This window comes from Takifugu rubripes, chromosome 12, assembly GCF_901000725.2.
Source record: "Takifugu rubripes chromosome 12, fTakRub1.2, whole genome shotgun sequence".
Taxonomy (NCBI): Eukaryota; Metazoa; Chordata; class Actinopteri; order Tetraodontiformes; family Tetraodontidae; genus Takifugu; species Takifugu rubripes.
The window spans coordinates 5,457,424-5,477,433 of record NC_042296.1 but is presented as its reverse complement, the minus strand read 5'-3'; the positions used below and the strand labels follow the sequence as shown (position 1 = coordinate 5,477,433).

At 46.0% G+C, this 20,010-nt stretch overlaps 2 protein-coding genes across 3 annotated transcripts; both read left to right on the top strand.

The window, feature by feature from the left end:
- Positions 1–2,240: 2,240 nt before the first annotated feature.
- On the top strand, positions 2,241–4,260 carry rpl14 (ribosomal protein L14). The gene is given in 6 exon segments (NM_001032754.1): positions 2,241–2,253; positions 2,816–2,917; positions 2,997–3,091; positions 3,227–3,326; positions 4,030–4,083; positions 4,168–4,260. Coding segments are annotated over 6 exon segments (414 nt in total). The 5' UTR covers positions 2,241–2,250; the 3' UTR covers positions 4,228–4,260.
- A 3,072-nt stretch (positions 4,261–7,332) lies between these two features.
- On the top strand, positions 7,333–17,537 carry LOC101075602 (SNF-related serine/threonine-protein kinase-like). Of its 2 annotated transcripts, XM_029845393.1 has the most exons (9): positions 7,333–7,532; positions 10,205–10,525; positions 10,601–10,819; positions 10,911–11,157; positions 13,584–13,725; positions 14,147–14,359; positions 14,598–14,729; positions 15,124–16,367; positions 16,401–17,537. In XM_029845393.1, the coding sequence occupies exons 2-8, from the start codon at positions 10,403–10,405 to the stop codon at positions 16,364–16,366; spliced, it is 2,319 nt and encodes a 772-aa protein (XP_029701253.1). In that variant the 5' UTR covers positions 7,333–7,532; positions 10,205–10,402; the 3' UTR covers position 16,367; positions 16,401–17,537. The 2 variants fall into 2 exon arrangements, with proteins under 2 accessions (XP_029701253.1, XP_003969062.2); XM_003969013.3 differs by having other exon boundaries at positions 7,334–7,532; positions 15,124–17,537.
- Positions 17,538–20,010: the final 2,473 nt, after the last annotated feature.

Here is a 20,010-nt window from a genome sequence, read left to right as displayed (position 1 = left end):
ATTTGGGAGTCTGTGGTCCACTAATTGCACTAATTCTGTCTGTGTTTGCAAGCTAACCTCATGTGAAAGTTGTGCGTGTGGCTAACAGACAACATGAGCATAATTTTTTTGCTTCGTTTACTTAAGCAAATACTGGACGAGTACAGTTGCAAGAGTTTAACCGTGGTCTGTTTTAACAGAAATAAAATGATGAATGGGAAATTGGTGACTGTCTTAAATACACAACACAAGAGACAAAGTAAGAGCCGCCACATCCAGAACAGGATTAGAAAAGATTTATATTTCAAATATGACAAATATTGTTTTCACACCAGCTCACACAAGTTTATGTTTGTAACAGTAAAGTCATATAAACTTAAGAATTTAACACTAGAAATATGAAAATGTAAGTAAAATGTAATTTAATCTAATATACTGTTGGTATGAGTCCTGAAAATGTTTATTGAATCTGTTCAATTTAAAATTTGCATGATATAGACATGAAATAATCTTTCTGCTGTGCGCTTAATGTATGATCACAAAAATGGAATTTAAACATATAGGAATCAATAATTAAGGACAGATTCTGGATCAGCAGCATAGCACAAACGTGAGTCTGTTATTTCTGAAAAAGAAATTAAATGTGTGCATGGTAATGCAAATACATACATGAAAATGGGTTTCTATAATTTAGCTGGTTGTGCAGTAAGTCATGTATTCACTAGTGTTTAATAGTCTTGATCCTTGTGCCCCTTTTTAACTTTCAGCACCTGCCCTTCCAAAGGTCTCTGCCCTCCAAAGGCCCTGCTCATTATAGCCCTCTTCAACCTTGCGACATATTGACCCTGCGTCTCTCCTCCAGCAGGTATTTTCCACCCTTAATTCATTTTCTAAACCAGCTAACCAAATGCGAGCTCTCCAAGTCGATGTGATTTGGATTCTCGTTTTTCCCACAAACACGACGATACGTTTAAACCCGAGTCAGCGTGAGATCAGAGATGATTTGTCAAACGAGTGTGACTCAGATTTTTCAGGCATGTAAGACTCGGAAACTGGAGTTCGAATATTGCAAGACTGCAACCGTGTGTGTGTGTGTGTGTGCGTGCTGCATTAAAAAATCCCGCAGATGCATCACCTTCCCGTCTCTTTTCTTCCTGTAGGTTGTACACAATCGTCTGTTTAAACACAGATTAAGGCTGCAAAGGTTTAGAGAAAAATGTGTCATTCCATCCTTTGGACGTCATTTTTACTTAGGACAGGATTTCCCACCATCGGTAGCCATTGGCTCTGAAAACAAACATGTTTTTGGAGGAAGGAACCAGAACAAAGAGTGACGCAGCGGCTGGAAATAAATCTCATTTCCTTCACCTGAAGATACCCAAAGATCAACATTCGTTTTGGCTCTCAGGGCTCCTGATTCATGAATGACCTCTACAGCAACAAACAGGTGATTAATGACCCTGACAGAACTGTTTGTGTTTTTTCAATTAAAAACACAGTATTAGATAAAAGAAAGGCGCCATAAACACCCATTGTGGTTTAATCAAATCACCCCTTGTTTCTTTTTCTGTTTATTTCCTTCTATTCCTTAAGAAGATGGGAAGTTTTCTGCTATTACTTCCAGCTTTTCAACAATGAAATGGTACGAAGAGGAGCCGACAGATCCTGCAGTGTTCTGGTTGCAGCAACTGATGATTGACACAACTGAGCTGCAGAGGCCCAGTGACTGGGTCAGTGCTGTCACCTAGTGGCAAAAGTCCGAACACTTGGCACCAAAGGAAAGTTTGAAATTCTCCCTGGATGGATAGTCGGTCATCCCCCCTTGGCACATGCTCCTCCCAGTTGCTGAGGCAGGGCGCAGCAATAATGATCCAGAGATGATCCAGAGATGTTCCCACCTTATCCAGTTGATTTTAAGAGTCATATAATTGGCCTGACACAAAACGGTGTTTGTCTCCGTGATTGGTCGCGCCGCGCTCTTGTGGTGCGTTTACGTGTTTCCCCATTAGTTGGCGTGACTTACTCAGGTGAACGTTCCTGATGCGCTATTTTAGAACTTGTTTTAAAGCAACGTCAGACTGCTACGCATTTTTTTTTACTTTGTGAAATATATTTGCTTTAATGACACATTTATATTAACGAAATTTAAACGTAATCGTAAATTTGAACGATCATATCACGGTGTATTCTGCGCATGTGTACTGTGGAAGCGGAAGCTGTATGTGCCCCAGCCGGAAGCTGTAACGTCCTTTCTGCTCCCGGACTGCCATCATGGTGAGTTCGCCATGACTGTTTCAGTATTTTAGTTCGAATTCCCCGTCCTATATGCAGTTTTTCCTCTCGTATCTCTCGCCACGTCTTTTAGTAACATGACCGAGACTGTATCGGGCTTTTGCTTACAAGGCCCATGTTCGTATTTTACACATTAATGTCTCTGCAAGATGTCGGCAGTTACCCACGGTACAACGTGGTGTGACGGTGTGAGGGCCGACAGTCGAGTCAACCCATCAACGGCGTTTTACCTCCTCAACGACGTCTCGTGTTCGGGGTTTAATTCGTTTTCTCCCATTTAAATGACACATGCACAGTTCAGTGTCGTCCTGTATGCGTTACCAATGTAGAATCTGTCAAGAGCTAGCTGATTAGCTAGCCGTTATAGTCATCAGGTGTTGCTGATCAGTCGTTCAAACATTTATTATTACTGGCAGATTCAATCTTAAAACCAATGACTGTATTGTTTTATATAACATAATAAGCATTCGGTATTTAGTCGCATTCTTGGCTCTTTAAGTGTTGGTTGCTGTGATTCTTAAAGGCAATTTTAAATATTTTTCAGGTGTTCAAACGCTTCGTCGAGATCGGTCGCGTTGCCTACATATCTTTTGGACCCCATGCTGGCAAGCTGGTGGCCATTGTAGATGTCATCGACCAAAATCGAGTAAGTCGTCTGTGGACCTTTGGCACTTGGTCTTACCTTCACCGTCGACTTTAAACGAGTGCTCCCTGCTGTCCTCCAGGCTCTTGTTGACGGCCCATGCACAGATGTGAGGAGACAGGCCATGCCATTTAAGTGCATGCAGCTCACAGACTACGTCATCAAAGTCCCTCACAGGTGAAAATTGGTTGACACAATATTATTAAAATTAAATGCAACAGTCTGGCTTATGTCACAAGGTCCAGCTCTGTAATTCTTTGTACGTTTACATTTTTGAGTCTGGAAAGTTTATAGCATCTGATTGTTTCACAGTGCACGCCAGAAGTATGTGAGGAGGGCCTGGGAGAAGGCTGAAGTCAATCAGAAGTGGGCACAAAGCAGTTGGGCCAAGAAGATCGAGGCCAGACAGAAGGTAAACAATGACTTTGTCGCCGAACAGGCTTGTGAGAGTGTGGAGTGTGAAAGGATGTATAGATTTTGCTGAGTTTTACCTTGTGTTAATTCCTGATCTGTGCTGACGTAATTGTACAGAACATACTGATACACAAGCTGCCCCTGAATAAAGTAGACTGCTTTAACAGATTAGTCCACAGTAAAGTAACCAATGGCTTAAGGGATGATCTTAATTCTGCTTTCCTTGCTAAAAATAAAACAATTACAGACTGACTTGTGCTGGTTGGCTTTGTTGCTGCGCTAGTGTTTGTAATGAACAAGACATACTCCATTATATCTGTCTCACAAAGGTTTGATGTTAACGATCAATTGGACATTGATGCAAACACCTTCATCCTTCATCCAATCATTTGCAGAGTTGTTAAAGTTCAGTGACGTGAACTCGGTTTTAGATGCTTAATTGTGACTGGAGATCTATCGGCTGCAGCTACATTCATGCTCACTAGAGGGCAGCTGTGCTCTGTTTCTATCCTGCTGGGCCTAATTAACTCATGTAGGTTTGAGGGAAAAGTGTCATGGTTTGGATTGAGAATTGAAGACGTTGTCTGAGCTTTGAAATAATTGGGACATGATTATCTACGGCTGCATTCGTTAATGCTCACAAAGTGTTAAGAAGTGAAATATCTCTTACTTATAAAGGCAAAATTTTGCTACATTTTCAGAGGGCGAAAATGAGTGACTTTGATCGCTACAAGGCGATGAAGGCCAAGAGGATGGTAAGTGTCTCCCGTCTTTCCACGAGCAGCAGCTGATAAAATTTAATTCCAGGGTAACATAGTGTATTTTTTCCTTCTCTGCAGAGGAACAAGATCATCAAGCATGAGGTGAAGAAGCTGCAGAAGGAGGCAGCAAAGAAGTGAACAATCAGAAAATAAATCTCTTGTTCAATTGTTCACCTGTGTCCTTGTCTGGGCTTTTTTTGTTTGGGAAAAAAGTGCGGTAGAGCAATTTTTAATTTATTGACATAAGTGTCTTTCTAGAGTTTATTTTCCTGCAGCCAGCATGTTAAATGGTAATCATTACAATTAACCTCCTGTTCCCTTTAGTGATCCTATGGTTAATACAGGGAGTGCAGAATTATTAGGCAAATGAGTATTTTGACCACATCATCCTCTTCATGCATGTCGTCTTACTCCAAGCTGTATAGGCTTGAAAGCCCACTACCAATTAAGCATATCAGGTGATGTGCATCTCTGTAATGAGAAGGGGTGTGGTCTAATGACAACACCCTATATCAGGTGTGCATAATTATTAGGCAACTTCCTTTCCTTTGGCAAAATGGGTCAGAAGAGGGACTTGACAGGCTCCGAAAAGTCAAAAAAAGAGATATCTTGTAGAGGAATGCAGCATTCTTACTGATTTTTCTAAGGTTTTATGGACTGATGAAATGAGAGGGAGTCTTGATGGGCCTGTGGCTGGATCCATCTCCAGCCTGACTCAGATGCCAGCAAGGTGGGGTACTGGTACTGTGGTACTGGTATGGGCTGGTATCATCAAAGATGAGTTTCTGGGGTCTTTTTGGGTTGAGGATGGAAACAAGCTCAACTCCCAGTCCTACTGCCAGTTTCTGGAAGACACCTTCTTCAAGCAGTGGTACAGGAAGAAGTCCACATCCTTCAAGAAAAAGATTTTCATGCAGGACAAAGCTCCATCACACGCATCCAAGTGCTCCACAGCGTGGCTGGCAAGAAAGGGCCTAAAAGAAGAAAAACTAATGACATGGCCTCCTTGTTCACCTGATCTGAACCCCACAGAGAACCTGTGGTCCCTCATCAAATGTGAGATTTACAAGGAGGGAAAGCAGTCCACCTCTGAACAGTGTCTGGGAGGCTGTGGTTGCTGCTGCACGCAATGTTGATCGGGAACAGATCAAAACACCAACAGAATCCATGGATGGCAGGCTTTTGAGTGTCCTTGCAAAGAAAGGTGGCTATATTGGTCACTGATTTGTTTTTGAATGTCAGAAATGTATATTTGTGAATGATGAGCTGTTATATTGGTTTCCCTGGTGAAAATAAATAATAAATGAAATGTGTGTATATTTGTTTTTTGTTAAGTTGCCTAAAAATTATGCACAAAGTAATAGTCACCTGCACACAGATATCCTCCTAAAATAGCTAAAACTAAAAAAGCCCCACTCCAACTCCCACAAGTATTTAGCTTTGATATTAATGAGTCTTTTGGGTTCATTAAGAACATGGTTGTTGTTCAATAATAAAATTAATTATTAAATTACAACTTGCCTAAGAATTCTGCACTCCCTGTATTCATAGTCCTAAAATGTTTGTACATGTGTTACTGGAGATAAAAAGCATTTCTCAATGCTGGCCGTGGGAAATTTACCATGTGGAGTTGGATAAATGTAAAAAAAATAATATGATGGAATTGTGACATGAACATACCAGACTAGGCTCTTAGTTGTCCTTTAATTCAGGAATGCTAATTGAGGAAGCCTGATCTTAAGTTAATCCACTTGTGGCTAAGAGATTAGTGTCATTGATAAACAAGGAGAGCAGTTACATAACACAGGACATCGCCTGCTGCCCCAGGACAGAGCGCGTATGTGCCATGGCAACCTCCATGTGTACAGTCAATACTGGGAACACACCGCCCACCACCACAGCGGGAACAGTCGTCCATGAGCGGACTCATTCACCCGCCGCACACGGTACATTTGCACAAGTGATCAGTGATTACTCGTTTAACCGCCCGGGGATGAATCTGTTCGAGTTGAAAGGGTTCCAAGAAAGAAATCTATTTGCCTTGAAAGGCGATCGATGGCCGCCCAGAAAACATCTTTTATTTATTTGATAAACATGCCTTTTTTTAAGCGCGTTCTTCTGACGTCACGGATGACTCCTACGGCACGCGGAAACTGGAAACTCGCCTTCAGAATAAAAGCAATCTACTACCCGTATTCCTTTCTTTTTAATTAAAACATGGGACTTAATGGTGTTCATCTTTAAAACTCATCGCAGTTACATACCCGCAAATGTGTATTTATGAGACCATTTGGCATCAAAGTTCGAATATATAGGCAACATATCTGTTCAAGAGCACGACTCTACTGCTCAGTAAGTCGCCAGTTCATCATCTTGTCCGCACCAGGGCTTGAACCAAGAACCCTTCAGTTCAAAACCTGGTCCCCTGTCAAAGAGTTTAAACAGAGCTGAAAGGTGATACTATAAATATAATTTAGTATCAAGGTTTTTTCTACGTTCATGAAATTAAGAAACCCAATCTCATCAAAATGGCCAGTTTGACAGGCAGCAGCAGTAATTTTATGTCTTAAGATCAGAGATCATTTTAAAAAATTTAATTTGATCGTGATTTTAGCAAATTAACGCAGACTGTACTCCTCCAGCACTCAGATAATATATTGTGATTGCGGTTATACATATCATTTTATATAAGAGTTGGACTTGAGGGTTGCTGGAGAGGCGGTAGGTTATGGACTATGATTCCGGTCAGAGAATCAAGGGTGCCAATACCGTCAAACCGGGTTTTTATATATTTTATTCCGAGTTAAGCTCGGTGAGGAAGCCTCAACATTACACGTAATAGAGATGGTGAACCTATAGTTGTTGATAGTTGATAATATACAGGCACGTACATGAGACAGTCGTAGACCAATATATCGTAGCTATATGTAGCTGTGTACAGTGGTTAAATGTAGGATAAGTATGCTTGGCTTCCCGTACATGCGCAATAACAATAAGGTTGAAAGTAATCTAATCTAATCTAACATGGTCGTGGCCTTTGGCCTCCGCGTGGGGGAATCCCAGCGACGGTGAGGTGAGGCTTTCTTACACATATCATTTATGAATTTAGGGTTGATTATAATATTCAGGTAGGTCTGTCGCTAACACGACTGATATCCCCAGCCGCTAGCTCACGCTTTTATTTTGTAAGCATGCTTTCCGGAAGTGTGCTGCTACCTGCGCGTGTGACGCATTGACGGAGGGGAGGGAGAGAAAGGGGGAGGTAGACTTGACAGTGTGACACACTTCATCACCCTCTGGATTAACCGGTCGTCGGTTCGCTGTCTGCCGGTGTCAAGTGTCGACCTGGCCCCCGGCGGAGGCTCTTCGGTCCCGCTTACACACCCGCCGCTGTCGCCTCGCCGCCGCGCGTTCCGCCGCCTTTAAAGGGACCAAAAAGTGTGGTAAGTAGGACTCTCAACACCACACGGCTGCGGGCCCGTGTGGAAGCGTGTGTCGGTTTAGCTTCTTCGTCCCGTCCTCGAAGCGCGTCTGTTTTTGTTTCGTTTGCGTGTGAATGTGAATGTGGCACACCTCCGCTGAGCAGGTGGGACCTCTGCAGCCTGTCTGCACGCCTGCTGGCTGCATCCCCGGGATCATGTCAGTCCCCGGGATCATCCCCCCGCCGCCGCCGCCGCCGCCGCAGCCTCTGCGGGCTGCTGACGCAGGCTGCTCCGCACTGACATGATCCCGGGGATGCAGCCAGGCTGCAGAGGTCCCACCTGGATGCAGAAGAATGCTTGGATAGCCTAAATGTGGTGGTCAATTTAAATAAACACGGTCCATCATCACCCTGATAACAGTAATTCCCTGTTAGATTCGATTCGATTGAACTTTATTGTTATTGCACACACACACACACACGCATATGCATATATATATTTGTATATATGAGCCACAGTGCTGGTCAGAATTGAATACATTTTAAGTTTAATGATTATTGATGAATTTGTACTGCCTAAAATCATTAAAGGAACAAAGTGTGCCTTAAGTGTTGTCCTCAACCTCCTTCCTCTTCAAAAGTGTTGGACAAGACATTTTCCAACAACTGCCCCTGCAGGTATTACCAGTCCAGAGGTTGGTTGTCAGGGTTGGGGTTTAAATTAGGCTTTAATACCTTAAAGGTAATCGTTTGTCCATTAAAAGCTGTTGTAGGAAGATAGCAGAGCAACTTTTTAGTACATGGAGCGGGGCCCGCTTCAATTTTTCATTTTAATATCTGACTCCATCAACAAAATCAATGCAGTTAATGAGCTTTAGTCAATAAAGATTTATTTAAGCACACACACACACATATACACACTACCATATATATTGCAATTCAATATCTGTAGAATATATTTAGAATATTGTTTAGGACATTTCAAAATATTGGAACACATAATTGACTTAGTTGTAGTATTCATACATTTGCATGTATCCACTCAATATGTAGCTAGAAATCATCTTTTAATGCGTGAAGCACATTAAACAACTACATTTGCATACAGCACTTATCTGTAAGCATTTGATAATAGTCAATATTGATCTAGCTTGTTGTTCTAATGTTTCAGGAACCAGATTTTATCGATCACCATAAAACTTTTCATACCTTTTATTTGAGAGAGGGACTCGAGGGTTGCTGGAGAGGCGGTAGGTTATGAACTATGATTCCGGTCAGAGACTCAAGAGTGCTGCGGGAGGATGGTGTGATAGCGTCCAACTGGGTTTTTTATTGAGAGTTGAGATAGGTAGCTCCAAAGTTACAGGTTCAGGGATAACCCAGTTGCTAAGGTTGCTAACATTCATAGGCTAATATCTCAAAGGTATAGTTGAGGATCAAGGGATGTGGTCATAGTCATTGATCGTACCGTCCCTCATCCCGCCCCGTGGAAGGGAAATCTCAGCGTCACTGGGCTTCAGACGGTGGGGCTTTAATCCTTTAGACCTTTTGTTACAGGTCCTTGACCTTGTGCGCGTGCTGCTGAGCCCAAAACGCACTCGACCACCGATTAAATCAATGCTGTGTCAGCACCCTCAGCAATTACACAACCGGCCTCGATGCATGCATGACTGGGAGATTTCTGTTGACACTGGCAGATAAGCAAACGGGCTAGCTGTTTTTCTGATGCTTTCTCCCATCTGTCAGATGGATGCACACACACACACACACACACACACACACACACACACACTAGGGTGTTGACAGGGCTGAAAGATGGCGTTTTGATGGGCTACAGTCTCTGTTCCCATGTAACCTCTCCTGTCCTGACGTGCCCGAGCTCTGAGTGTGTTTGTGCTCGCATTGGTGGGGGTGTTTGATTGCACTTACGCACTGTCTGTATTGTTCGGGGATTAGTTGTGTGCACGAGGCAGCGAGGCCGAGCGGAGACAGATGCAGATGTCAGCCGGCTATTTTGAGGAAAATGACTCACTCTCATTCACATCTGGGATCACACGAAAAAACCTTCTGGGCTTTTTAAAAAATGCAAAACTCTGTTGGAGCCATTCCAAGCTTCTTGTGTCTGTTTCTGACATCAGGTGTTTCCTAGAGACGTCTTTTATGCTCTATTTTTATTGCTCCTTTAGATTCAGGTGAGTGGGGCACACCTTCGTGGGAATCAGCTCCCTGGAATGTTCTTTCCACGCCCTGTGTGTGTGTGTGTGTTTTATCGGAATGCAGGTAGATTCCTGGAAGATAAATACCGACCTTTACCTGGAAGCTGTGTTTCATAATCAGGCCTGTGAAGCAACAGGCTGGTGTGACAACACGTGCATCAGGGTCAAAGACGAGCAGGGATCGAGCACTTTAAACGTTTCACACAACTATAAAATAAAATGTCGGTTGATTAAGGTGGTTTGTGTAAATCGTTCCAAAATGGTTTCATCTGACGTTAAGATGTATGTAGCATAATGTGTGTTTCTGTTAATAATTGATCTGCTGTCACTGCCGTCCAGATTGAAATGATTGGATTGATAGTAAAACCTCCCATTAACCGTCCTCCTCGTTTGATTTTCCTCGTCTGTCTCATCCACGTGCTTCACTGTCCACACACGCGGGTGAATTTGGATTTTTGCTCTCCCGTTTTCATCTCAGGTCCAGTAGAGACGGTGCCGGCTTGAGTGCGACAGATCAAACCTCCGGGATTGTCGTCCGTTGCCATGCAGCAGGAACCCTCTGAAGACATCTAGAGACGCCCGGACTACAGATCTAGCCTAACCTCGACTGACCTCAGCGGGAGATGGAGGATTAGAGAGAACAGCAGGAGTCAGGGGGCGGTTTCCACCAGCAGCCATGGCGGGGCTCAAACGCCATCACGATGGGAAGATAGCTGGGCTGTACGACCTGGACAAGACGCTGGGCCGCGGACACTTTGCTGTGGTCAAACTAGCCCGGCACGTCTTCACAGGGGAAAAGGTAAAAAACCGGAAATGTTTAAGTCTGTTTTCATGTCATTAATAATATGTAATAACTGACCGTGCTGATCACAAGGTCGCAGTGAAGGTGATAGATAAGACCAAGCTGGACCCGATGGCGAGAGGACACCTCTTCCAGGAAGTGCGGTGCATGAAGATGGTGCAGCACCCCAATGTGGTGCGCCTGTACGAAGTCATCGACACGGCCACCAAGCTCTACCTCATCCTGGAGCTGGGAGACGGGGGAGATATGTACGACTGCATCATGAAGCACGATGGCGGCCTCAGCGAGGAGGTGAGCGGGATGCGTGGACGGAGGAGGAAAAATGAAGGAGAGAGAGAAGTTCATGACGTCACGACTGTTGCCGTTTCTGTCCTTGTTCAAGGTCGCCAAGTGCTACTTCGCCCAAATTGTCCACGCCATTTCCTACTGCCACCGACTGCACGTGGTCCACAGGGACCTGAAGCCGGAGAACGTGGTGTTCTTCGAGAAACAAGGCGTGGTCAAGCTGACCGACTTCGGCTTCAGCAACCGCTTTCAGCCGGGGAAGACCCTCAACACGTCCTGTGGCTCGCTGGCGTACTCTGCTCCGGAAATCCTTCTGGGTGACGAGTACGATGCCCCCGCTGTTGGTGAGTCCTTCATGGGTAAAATGATTTACTGCTTTAAACTTTCACCGGAATGTGACGGCCTGGGTCCACAGTCCAGTCATTGTTCCCAGCAGATGGGCTGTCCTCTCGCTAACGTCAGTCTCGCTGAGCGATACGTCCAAATGAATCCTCATTATCTGCCGATACCGCCTCCTGATAATGTGCACAATAAAGAACTGACTGGCTGTTAGCAGGAAATTAGTACTTAATCCGGAGAATGTGAGGCGTCACCGTAATCCAGGTTTATCTGGACCTTTTCAGGGGTTCAGGTGTTGGCTGTGGTCATGAGACAATGGCGGCCGTGCCGGCGTTTGATAAAAGCCGCTATCTGATCGGACTGAAATTGGTTTCCCAACCTGGTTCCATCAGCAGTGGAAGCCATTCGTATTCAATTAGATATTCAATTAAAGAGATGATGGGGGAGAAGAGAAACAGACGGGTAGGTTTGGGAGGAGCGGTGGAGGACGGACGTGCGCCGGCTGTCTCGTCCTTGTCAGCGTCTTTATCTGCCAGACAGGTGCTCTGAAATATCGCGTCGGTGTCCGTTCGGAACAGCACGGTCATTACGCGGCTAAACGGCAGTCAGCTGTCCTGACCGTCAGTATTTCAAGGTAAGCTGGCCGGGGAGGGGCGCCGCTGACGGACAGGGCGGCCAGGCTGGCCGTGCGCCCGGGTCACCGCAGAGATAACAAGGGTGTCCTGTCAGGTTGGGACAGTGTGTTGGAAAGGGACTTGGAAGAGAAAAAGCCAGCGTGGCGCCGTTATCGAGTGTGTTTGCTGCTATTTAGGTCTTATTCATCTTCCAAAGAATGAGCTAAGCTTCAGATGTAAATGGACACAAACATTTGTGTCCAGGAGAAACCCCATGGAATTTAAGGGCCGTTTATCATTACATACCTGGCATACCTTTAACAACATTCCTTGAGAAGCAGATTATAGATAGGTGTTATGAGATGTCCGCCTCCTCCTTTTCTTCATTCTTCTGATGCTGTACAGTGCCCCCCCCCCCCACACACACACACCACATTATTTTGTCTCCACCAAATGGGAATTTAAATATAGATTTTTGATTCCATTCCAACGGTCACAAGCTGTGCCCCGTGTCAGAAAACAACACGCTAGTAGTCCCAACAACTGCAGCAGGGAGATGGAAGGACACAAATAATATTTATTATCTCCAGCTGGACGGGATGTGGAAGCAGATCCATTCTGTCCCGGGGTTGATCCAAAACCGCCATGGCGATGAAAGGATGCGTGCTGACGTGCACTGTGTGATGCACTGATGTGGCAGCCATCTGGTTTGTAAATAAAGTTATCGAGGAAGGAAGTTTCACCGCTGACGCAAGCAGTGAGGGAAGCAGGGTCGTGGTTGCTAAGATACCTTGGCTAGGGGGTAGGAAGGGTGGTGGCGACTGCAGCAGCGTTTTCCTCCCTCCGTTAGAGGATGAGACTTGGCTTCACAGCCTCCGCCCACATAAGAACTGGAAGCTTTTCTCTTTGCCAGATTAAAATGAACATTCTAAATAAATATTAAGGAGCCCTGTTTTTCTGCAGAATAAGCAAAGAGAAACATCAGTGTTTCTGTCTGGGGGGGCAGCAAAATGGTAAATTTAAAAAAATACCAGCCAATAAGTGATGAAGCGGTCAGTCAGGATGGTAAAACGAGCGGGAGCTCAAGGATTTTAGTTTGTCACGCTGATGCTCGTTAATGTTAATGTAGCTCAAGTACGTTATTGCGCGACTTTATGGGGTGAGAAGCCGATCTCATCTTGGCACGATTGACCAAAAGAATCACTGGCTGCAGCACTAAACTAGCTGATGTTGCAAAAGACAAGTGTTTAAGAGGGCTCCTGTTTCTGCAGCACCTTGCTTTACATAATCTTCCCAAACTAAATGGGTTCCACTGAGAAACTGGGAAAAAAACGGACTTTATGTTGGGCGAAGTCGGTATGCGGCTGCCAAATGTGTGTCAGTAGAACGCCCCGCTGACCAGAAGCACGCCTGCAGCAAAAGAAAAAGTTGCAGTTTTTTAAAGGAATAATTGGAACAGGACAACTGTTCCATGGAATTAGCATTTGTTTGAAACTTTGAGGGATGAACACGTTAACCCACATTCTGAGGCCAGCTTGTGTGTGTGTGTGTGTGTGTGTGTGTGTGTGTGTGTGTGCAGAGAGGAGCGAGAGCATGACGCTGGCAGCTGGCAACAGCCCAAAGAAGCATCATCGTCAGTTAGACAGATGCATCCCGAGCCACTCTGTATTCAGGGGAACGGCTCTTATTGGACACGATTCACGCTTCGTTTGAACTGCGGCGGCGTCTGCGCTTCGTTTATTTGTGTCTGTCCCACTGAGCAGAAAAGGACATTTGTGCTCCACTTTGAAGTTCTGTGAATCTCTGTGTGTCTGCAGATATCTGGAGTCTGGGGGTCATTCTCTTTATGCTGGTATGTGGTCAGCCGCCCTTCCAGGAGGCCAACGACAGCGAGACCCTCACCATGATTATGGACTGTAAATACACGGTGCCGCCTCACATCTCCCACGCATGCAAAGAGTGAGTATCTGCCCGTGCTGGCAGCCTCACAGATGGACGTGGTACTCTGCAGGTGCTGCATATTTTATGTGCGTACGTAGAAAATAAAGGGGTAGTGTCCTCACTTCCGCCGTTTCCCCGCTGTCCCGCTTTTCGCTCGGCGCCGCACAGCTGCGTTGAGTGTGGCTAATGCACCCTTTAAAATCGGCCTTCTATTTTTAACATGGTGAGGGCTTTATATTTCTTCAAGGCTGTAAAAACACAGTCTTTACGAATGTTTTTGTACAAGCACTCGCTGTGTTGGGCCCAAAGCAGGAGCACTTTTCCTGTTTTCTGGGACAAATTAGGGAATTTATACCCATAAAAGCTGCAGATTTTCATATAATTCTGCGATTAAATCACACAAAGATTTAATCTAGAGGATTTCTGTCTCTCCCTCCAGCCTAATAGCTCATATGCTGCAGAGAGATCCGAAGAAAAGGGCGACCCTGGACGAGATCGAGCGCCACGAGTGGCTGCAAGGCGTTGACCCCTCCCCGGCCACCAAGCTGTCCACCCCTCTGGTGTCGCACCGCAGCCTGTCGGAGGAGGAACACGGCTCCATCATCCAGCGCATGGTGCTGGGCGGCATCGCAGACAGAGACGCCATCACAGAGTACGGCTGCTTTTGGAGAATCGGCAGCATGCGCAGCCATTTCCCAACATTCCACAGCTTCACCGAGTGTCATTAACAGTTTTTAAATTAACAACCAGCTGGCGGCGCGTCCAGAACTGTTATCATGACGAATTAAATCCCCACCCCATCATTTCTTTCTGACTCATAGCTGGGATTTGGTGTGTGATGAGTGGGCAGGCATTCATTCACCCCTCTGACTCTCTCTCCGTCTTCTCAGGGCTCTGGAATCGAACCAGTACAACCACATCACAGCTACGTACTTCCTGCTGGCGGAGAGGATGCTGAGAGACAGGCAAGAGAGGGAGCAGCATCAGACCCGCTCGCCCAGCCCCAGCAAGACCCAGTTCAGGTACAGGCTTGCTTTCAGACTGACAGAACCCCCCCTTCCCCCGGAGGGATTCATGCTGACTCTTTCCAGAAGACAAGTTTGACAGCAGATGGATGGAGAGAATGCAGATAACCAGCAGGGCGGTGGAAGGTCGAGACAGGGCAGAACAGAGCTGAAACAAATTTTCCCACATACTGGGACTTAAACATATAGAATATACAAGCTTACATAACATAGTGGGAGGCTTTATGATCAAAGCCCCTTCTATTGAAAGATCAAGGGTCAAAGTTCCTCCGGAATCTGGTATCTGATATCACATAACTTCCTTAAAGGAGGAAAAAACACAATATTTTCAACATGTAGAAATGTAAACACTGCAGTTTCTCTGACCTCAGCTCTTTTGAACCCTTAACAGACAGTCCTGGCCCACTAGAGTGGATGTCCACCAGGATGTCAGTGATGGCTTAGGGGGTCCAGCCATCTCCCACCCAGGAGGCCCCCAGTCCCCCGCCCGCAGCGCTGAGAGCCTTCATAAAGGCCCCAGGCCCAAAACGGCGCTTCTGGACCTCGGTCAACGTCAGGAGAACTTCATGCCGGTGACCAACCAGGAGAGGGGGCCCAGGCCTCTGATCAAGCCACATCCTAACCCCCTCAGGCTGGGTTGTCTGGCCCCCGGCGGCCCTTGCAAACCTCGGAGTCCCAGTCTGTTTAGCGTGGAGGAGGACGAGGAAGGAGACGGCGATGAAGACAAGCGCCTGTCCTCGTCCGTGCTGTCAGCTCAGGCGCAGCTTCGTTGCAAATCGCCGTCCGTCTCGTCGGCGACTTCGTCTTCTGGAAGCCGGCTGACGTCCCGGCTGAGTGCTCCCGTTCTGAACCAGATCCACGAGGAGGACAGAGAAGATGAGGACGAGGAGGGCCGGGGCCCGCCCAAACCCAGCCTTAGCCTCAATCTGAACTCAAATACAGCGTCGGCATTGACGCTCGTGTCCTCACCTGAACCTGTTGGCGTGACGGGACCAGTCGCTACTTTAACACCGGACTCGGAGACCAGTGACGAAGAAACGAAGAATCACCGAAAACCAGTTATAGAAAGTGTCTGTGGACAAGAGGGTGAGACAGGGGGGAGGGACAGGGAGAAAAGGGGCTCGGCGCAGGGCAGTCCCACTAACTGTGCCAGTCCGGGATCAGGCCAGAGTAAGGCCAAGGCTGCCAGCGGCCTGGTGGAGAGTCTAAAGCTGATGAGCCTGTGTCTGAGCTCCCAATTCCAGAGTCTAACTGGGGGTGGAGGGGGCGGCAGCAGCGGGACTGTGGTAGCAGGGGACGCTCACGACCGTCCCATGTGGAGGATGTGCGTGGGGGGCTCTACGGGCAGCCTGGACAAGGTCTCTCTCCTGGGCGGCCCCTCGACCAGGGCAAACCTGTACCAGCACCAGCCCCAGCTGGGGGATGCGCTGGCCGACCCGCTGCTGGAGGGCGCCGGCACGGGCACGCTGAGGCTGGGAGAGCTGGACCTGGCCCGGGAGAACCACCGCAACCTGAAGAACCGCGTTCTGCAGATGCCGCTGAGCGACAAGACTCTGTCCGTCAACATCCACCGGAACCCCAAGGAGGGTCTGCTCTGTACCCCCACCCCTCACAGCTGCTGCCAGGTCATCTAGACCTCCTCCTCCTCCTCCTCCTCCTCCTCCTCCTCCTCCTCCTCCTCCTCCTCCTCCTCTTCCTCCTCCCTGCTGCACACTCCCATCATTCACTCGTCTCCAGCTCGTGAGCTCTCATGATATTTATTCATATTTATCACTCGTGTCGATGCCAGTTTAGCACTCTCAAAGATGCAGAGTCGTCTCCATGGAGACCGCGTGCCAAGTCCGTGAAGCACTTTCTGGAGATTAAATGGGACACTGTAACCTGTTGGTGTGATTAAATATGAGACGCAGTCTTACTGGACTCTCTCACCCACACGCACACACACTTGCACACACTCACTTAAATCACCGATAAGCTAAACGACAGGCTGGCGAGTTCAAGCATCACCTTACAGTGCATATCATCTTTCGTTGCACTTTTTAAACCTCATTTTTAAAATAGTTTTTGAGACAATCCTTTTATCTTTCTTTTTTTTAAAAAAATTCTGACTGAAAGAGAGACGTTCTGTGTTTTCTTTCACGCGTTACAGGGTGAAAATAGGCGGCAGCACTTACGTGTGATAGTGGTGCACAGTATTTTCTAGTCTATCACTGGTTTATTTTTCTATCTCTGCAGGAATAATCGCACATGACTCAGCAGTTTTTTGTACATATGTGAATAACCCAGCAGTGCTCCGTACCTGTAGTATATATACTAGAGTTGTACTATAGTAGAAATCGGAATATTTAACCCATATACGTCATTATTCTCCACCGCTGTGGGATGTTCCAGGTTTTGGTTGGAATCAGGATTCAGGTGCAGCTAAAACCACGTACATCCCGCACAGTCGCCACTGTTGTAGCATTTTCCTAGTTTAAAAAAAAACACACACACAAAGGGGATTCAGTAGGAGATTGGTATGTGTATGTACCCCCCCCCCCCCCCCCCCTTTAGTGGAATATAATTGACAGTGCACGTGTTTCGCTGTAGCAACCTCCTATTTAGCCCGCAGAGGTCAGCCCACCTGCCGCATCTACCTACCGGTTCAAAATGGTCACTTTACCGTAACCTCACAGCAATACCAGCAACTGCAAAATGTACGAAAAATATGGATGTGCCATAAAAATCTGTCATGAGCATGTTGTACTGTATGTATATGATAGAGATTCTATTTAGAAAATAAAAAAAATAAAAAAATAAAACAAAGGGAATGTGTCTGCTGTTTCCCTGTTGGCTCGGACGGCGAGGTTTTTATTTGTGTTGTGGGGGATTAGCCTCAGAATGAATGATGTGTTTGTTTTTTCTGAATGGTCTGAGCGCTGCCCTCAACACACACAAACACACTCAGCCACAGACATAAAAAAAACCCACGCACACACACACACACTGGGAAATAATCTCGCCAACATCTGGGCCACTGTGCCACATCAGTCAGCCTGGGGCAAATCACATCAAACCAGATGAGCCTTCGGGCAGACGCATAACCCCGCCTGTCTGACCCTCTGGTTTACAGACGCACACACACACACACACACACACACACACACACACACACACACACACACACACTATGGACACACATTTACACATGAATAAAAATACTCAAACAATTGGAGCATGCAAATTGGTGTGACATGCAAAGCATGAGCTGGCAACTTGTTGATGGGGTGAATGGATCGTGCGTGCGCGTGTGTGTGTGCATGTGCACACTGGGGCACGTGCTGCTTAAGGATCATCTACCAATCATCTTCTCCCAGCAAAGATTTTCTCTTGAGTTTCCCCACTTTTTTCCCCAGTGTTTCCAAAAATAAGTTGATTGATAAACCAAAGAGTCCTAAAAAGTGAAATTTTGTGTGACAGCAGCAGGGAGCAAGTATTAAACATTTTGTTAGCCTACTTCATTAAAAATTTTCACCAGTTTGGTGCAAAAACTACATAGATATCACCAATAATTAGTTTTTATTAATAATAAAGCTAAGACATCATCAACAAAATTGGCTCAACCATACATGTACACATTAAAACTTTAAACTAATGAATATAATAAAGTTTAACAGAATACTGCAGTGTTTATACACAGTATAAAAATCTGGGTCTACAGTGCCCCCTAGCTGCTATTTCTCTCCCAATTGTGCTCATCAAGTTTGCGTGACAAAATTAGATTTTTTTTTTTTTTACTTTGGTTGTGTTTATTTTATTTTTTTTACCTAAATTACATGTTGATAGCATTTATTTTGGCCATCATGTTTAAAATGTTTGGTTTATTTCTGCACCTAAAAACTATTAACACAAGACGTGCTGCTGGGTTTGGCCCCTTAAAGATGACCTCTGCCCTCCGCTGTTGTGTAACCACTGTGTACATGACCCCAATTGCATCCACACACTCTGTGTATGCCAAATTAACTAATCCTGGTGCACAAAAGCAGCTCAGAACTCTTCATTTGATCCATAGCATCACCGGCCTGCTGTCCAGTGGTGTTTGTTGGGTGCAGGATGGACAGATTTGGATCATCCCTGGTGGGAGGACGTTGCTGTGAATGTTATTTTTACTCCTGATCATGTACATTTTATGTCACGTGTCAGTCAGCGGGGGATTAAATCTGGATGTAAACACAGGCTGTCAGACAAGATAGCTGACAAATCCACACACACATGAACAATGTCAGGCCAAATAACCTCCAGCAGAGGTCCAAATGGTATCTATGCACCCACCATGTGTGTTGTGGTCTCTGTGTGTTGGACCATCTAACACAATGTGAACCCAAGGACTAGAAAGGCAGGAAGCTTTGTTAGCTACATTTAATTTGCTGTGACAGTCTGGGAAAATCCTGGGAGTGTGATCAGGCAAACATTGGCTGGCTGAGACACAAACTTGGAGAGGACGGCAGGTAAGCTGCATCTTCATGTAAATTTGATCTTTTTTTTTTAAGAAATAAAAGCCTAGTTGGGAATCAGTCAAGTTTCAGAAACAGGGGCACATTGTTTGTTTGTTTTTGTTTTTTTAAAGCAATTAAGTTTTCCTGCTGAGGTAGATTTCTCACAGGAGTCACTTCCGGTTTTCTCTGGCCACTTTAAAAACAAACAAACGAACAAGCAAAAAGACCCATGAATACTCGTTAAAAGCATCGTCCAGTCCTTGATCCTTTAGATCCAGCAACACTTCGGCCGTGGTGTAATTACTTTAACAATGGCTGCACCCTTCAACTCATCAGGTTCCCTGGATGGATGCGGCACAGATGCCCCCCCTCCTGTTGTGGTGGTGCAAAACAAACGCCTCCACTGTGAATATCACCTGTCAATCACAAGACAGTCCCGTGCTTCCTGCTAATCACGGATGCGCGCATGAGATTCAATAGTCAAGACAGGGAACTGTTTTAAATGCTGACTTTTCCCCACCGAAACTGGAGGAACTTTCCCCATCTGGATCATGAGGAAAACGGGGGTCTGGCTGAAGGCAGCAGCGGCGCGAATCGTGAATAAATGGGATTCTGCCACTTTAAATCTTGTCTGACTGGATATTTTCCGCGTGGCTGTGAATAATCCTGCGGGATTATGAAATGTTACAGAGCCTGAGGACGCCGTGCGTGCACGTGTATCTGCGGCTGAAAGGCCCTCACCAGCCGACATCCTCAGCAAAACAAACAGCCCATAATTACTCCGTTCAGCCGCAGCATCACTT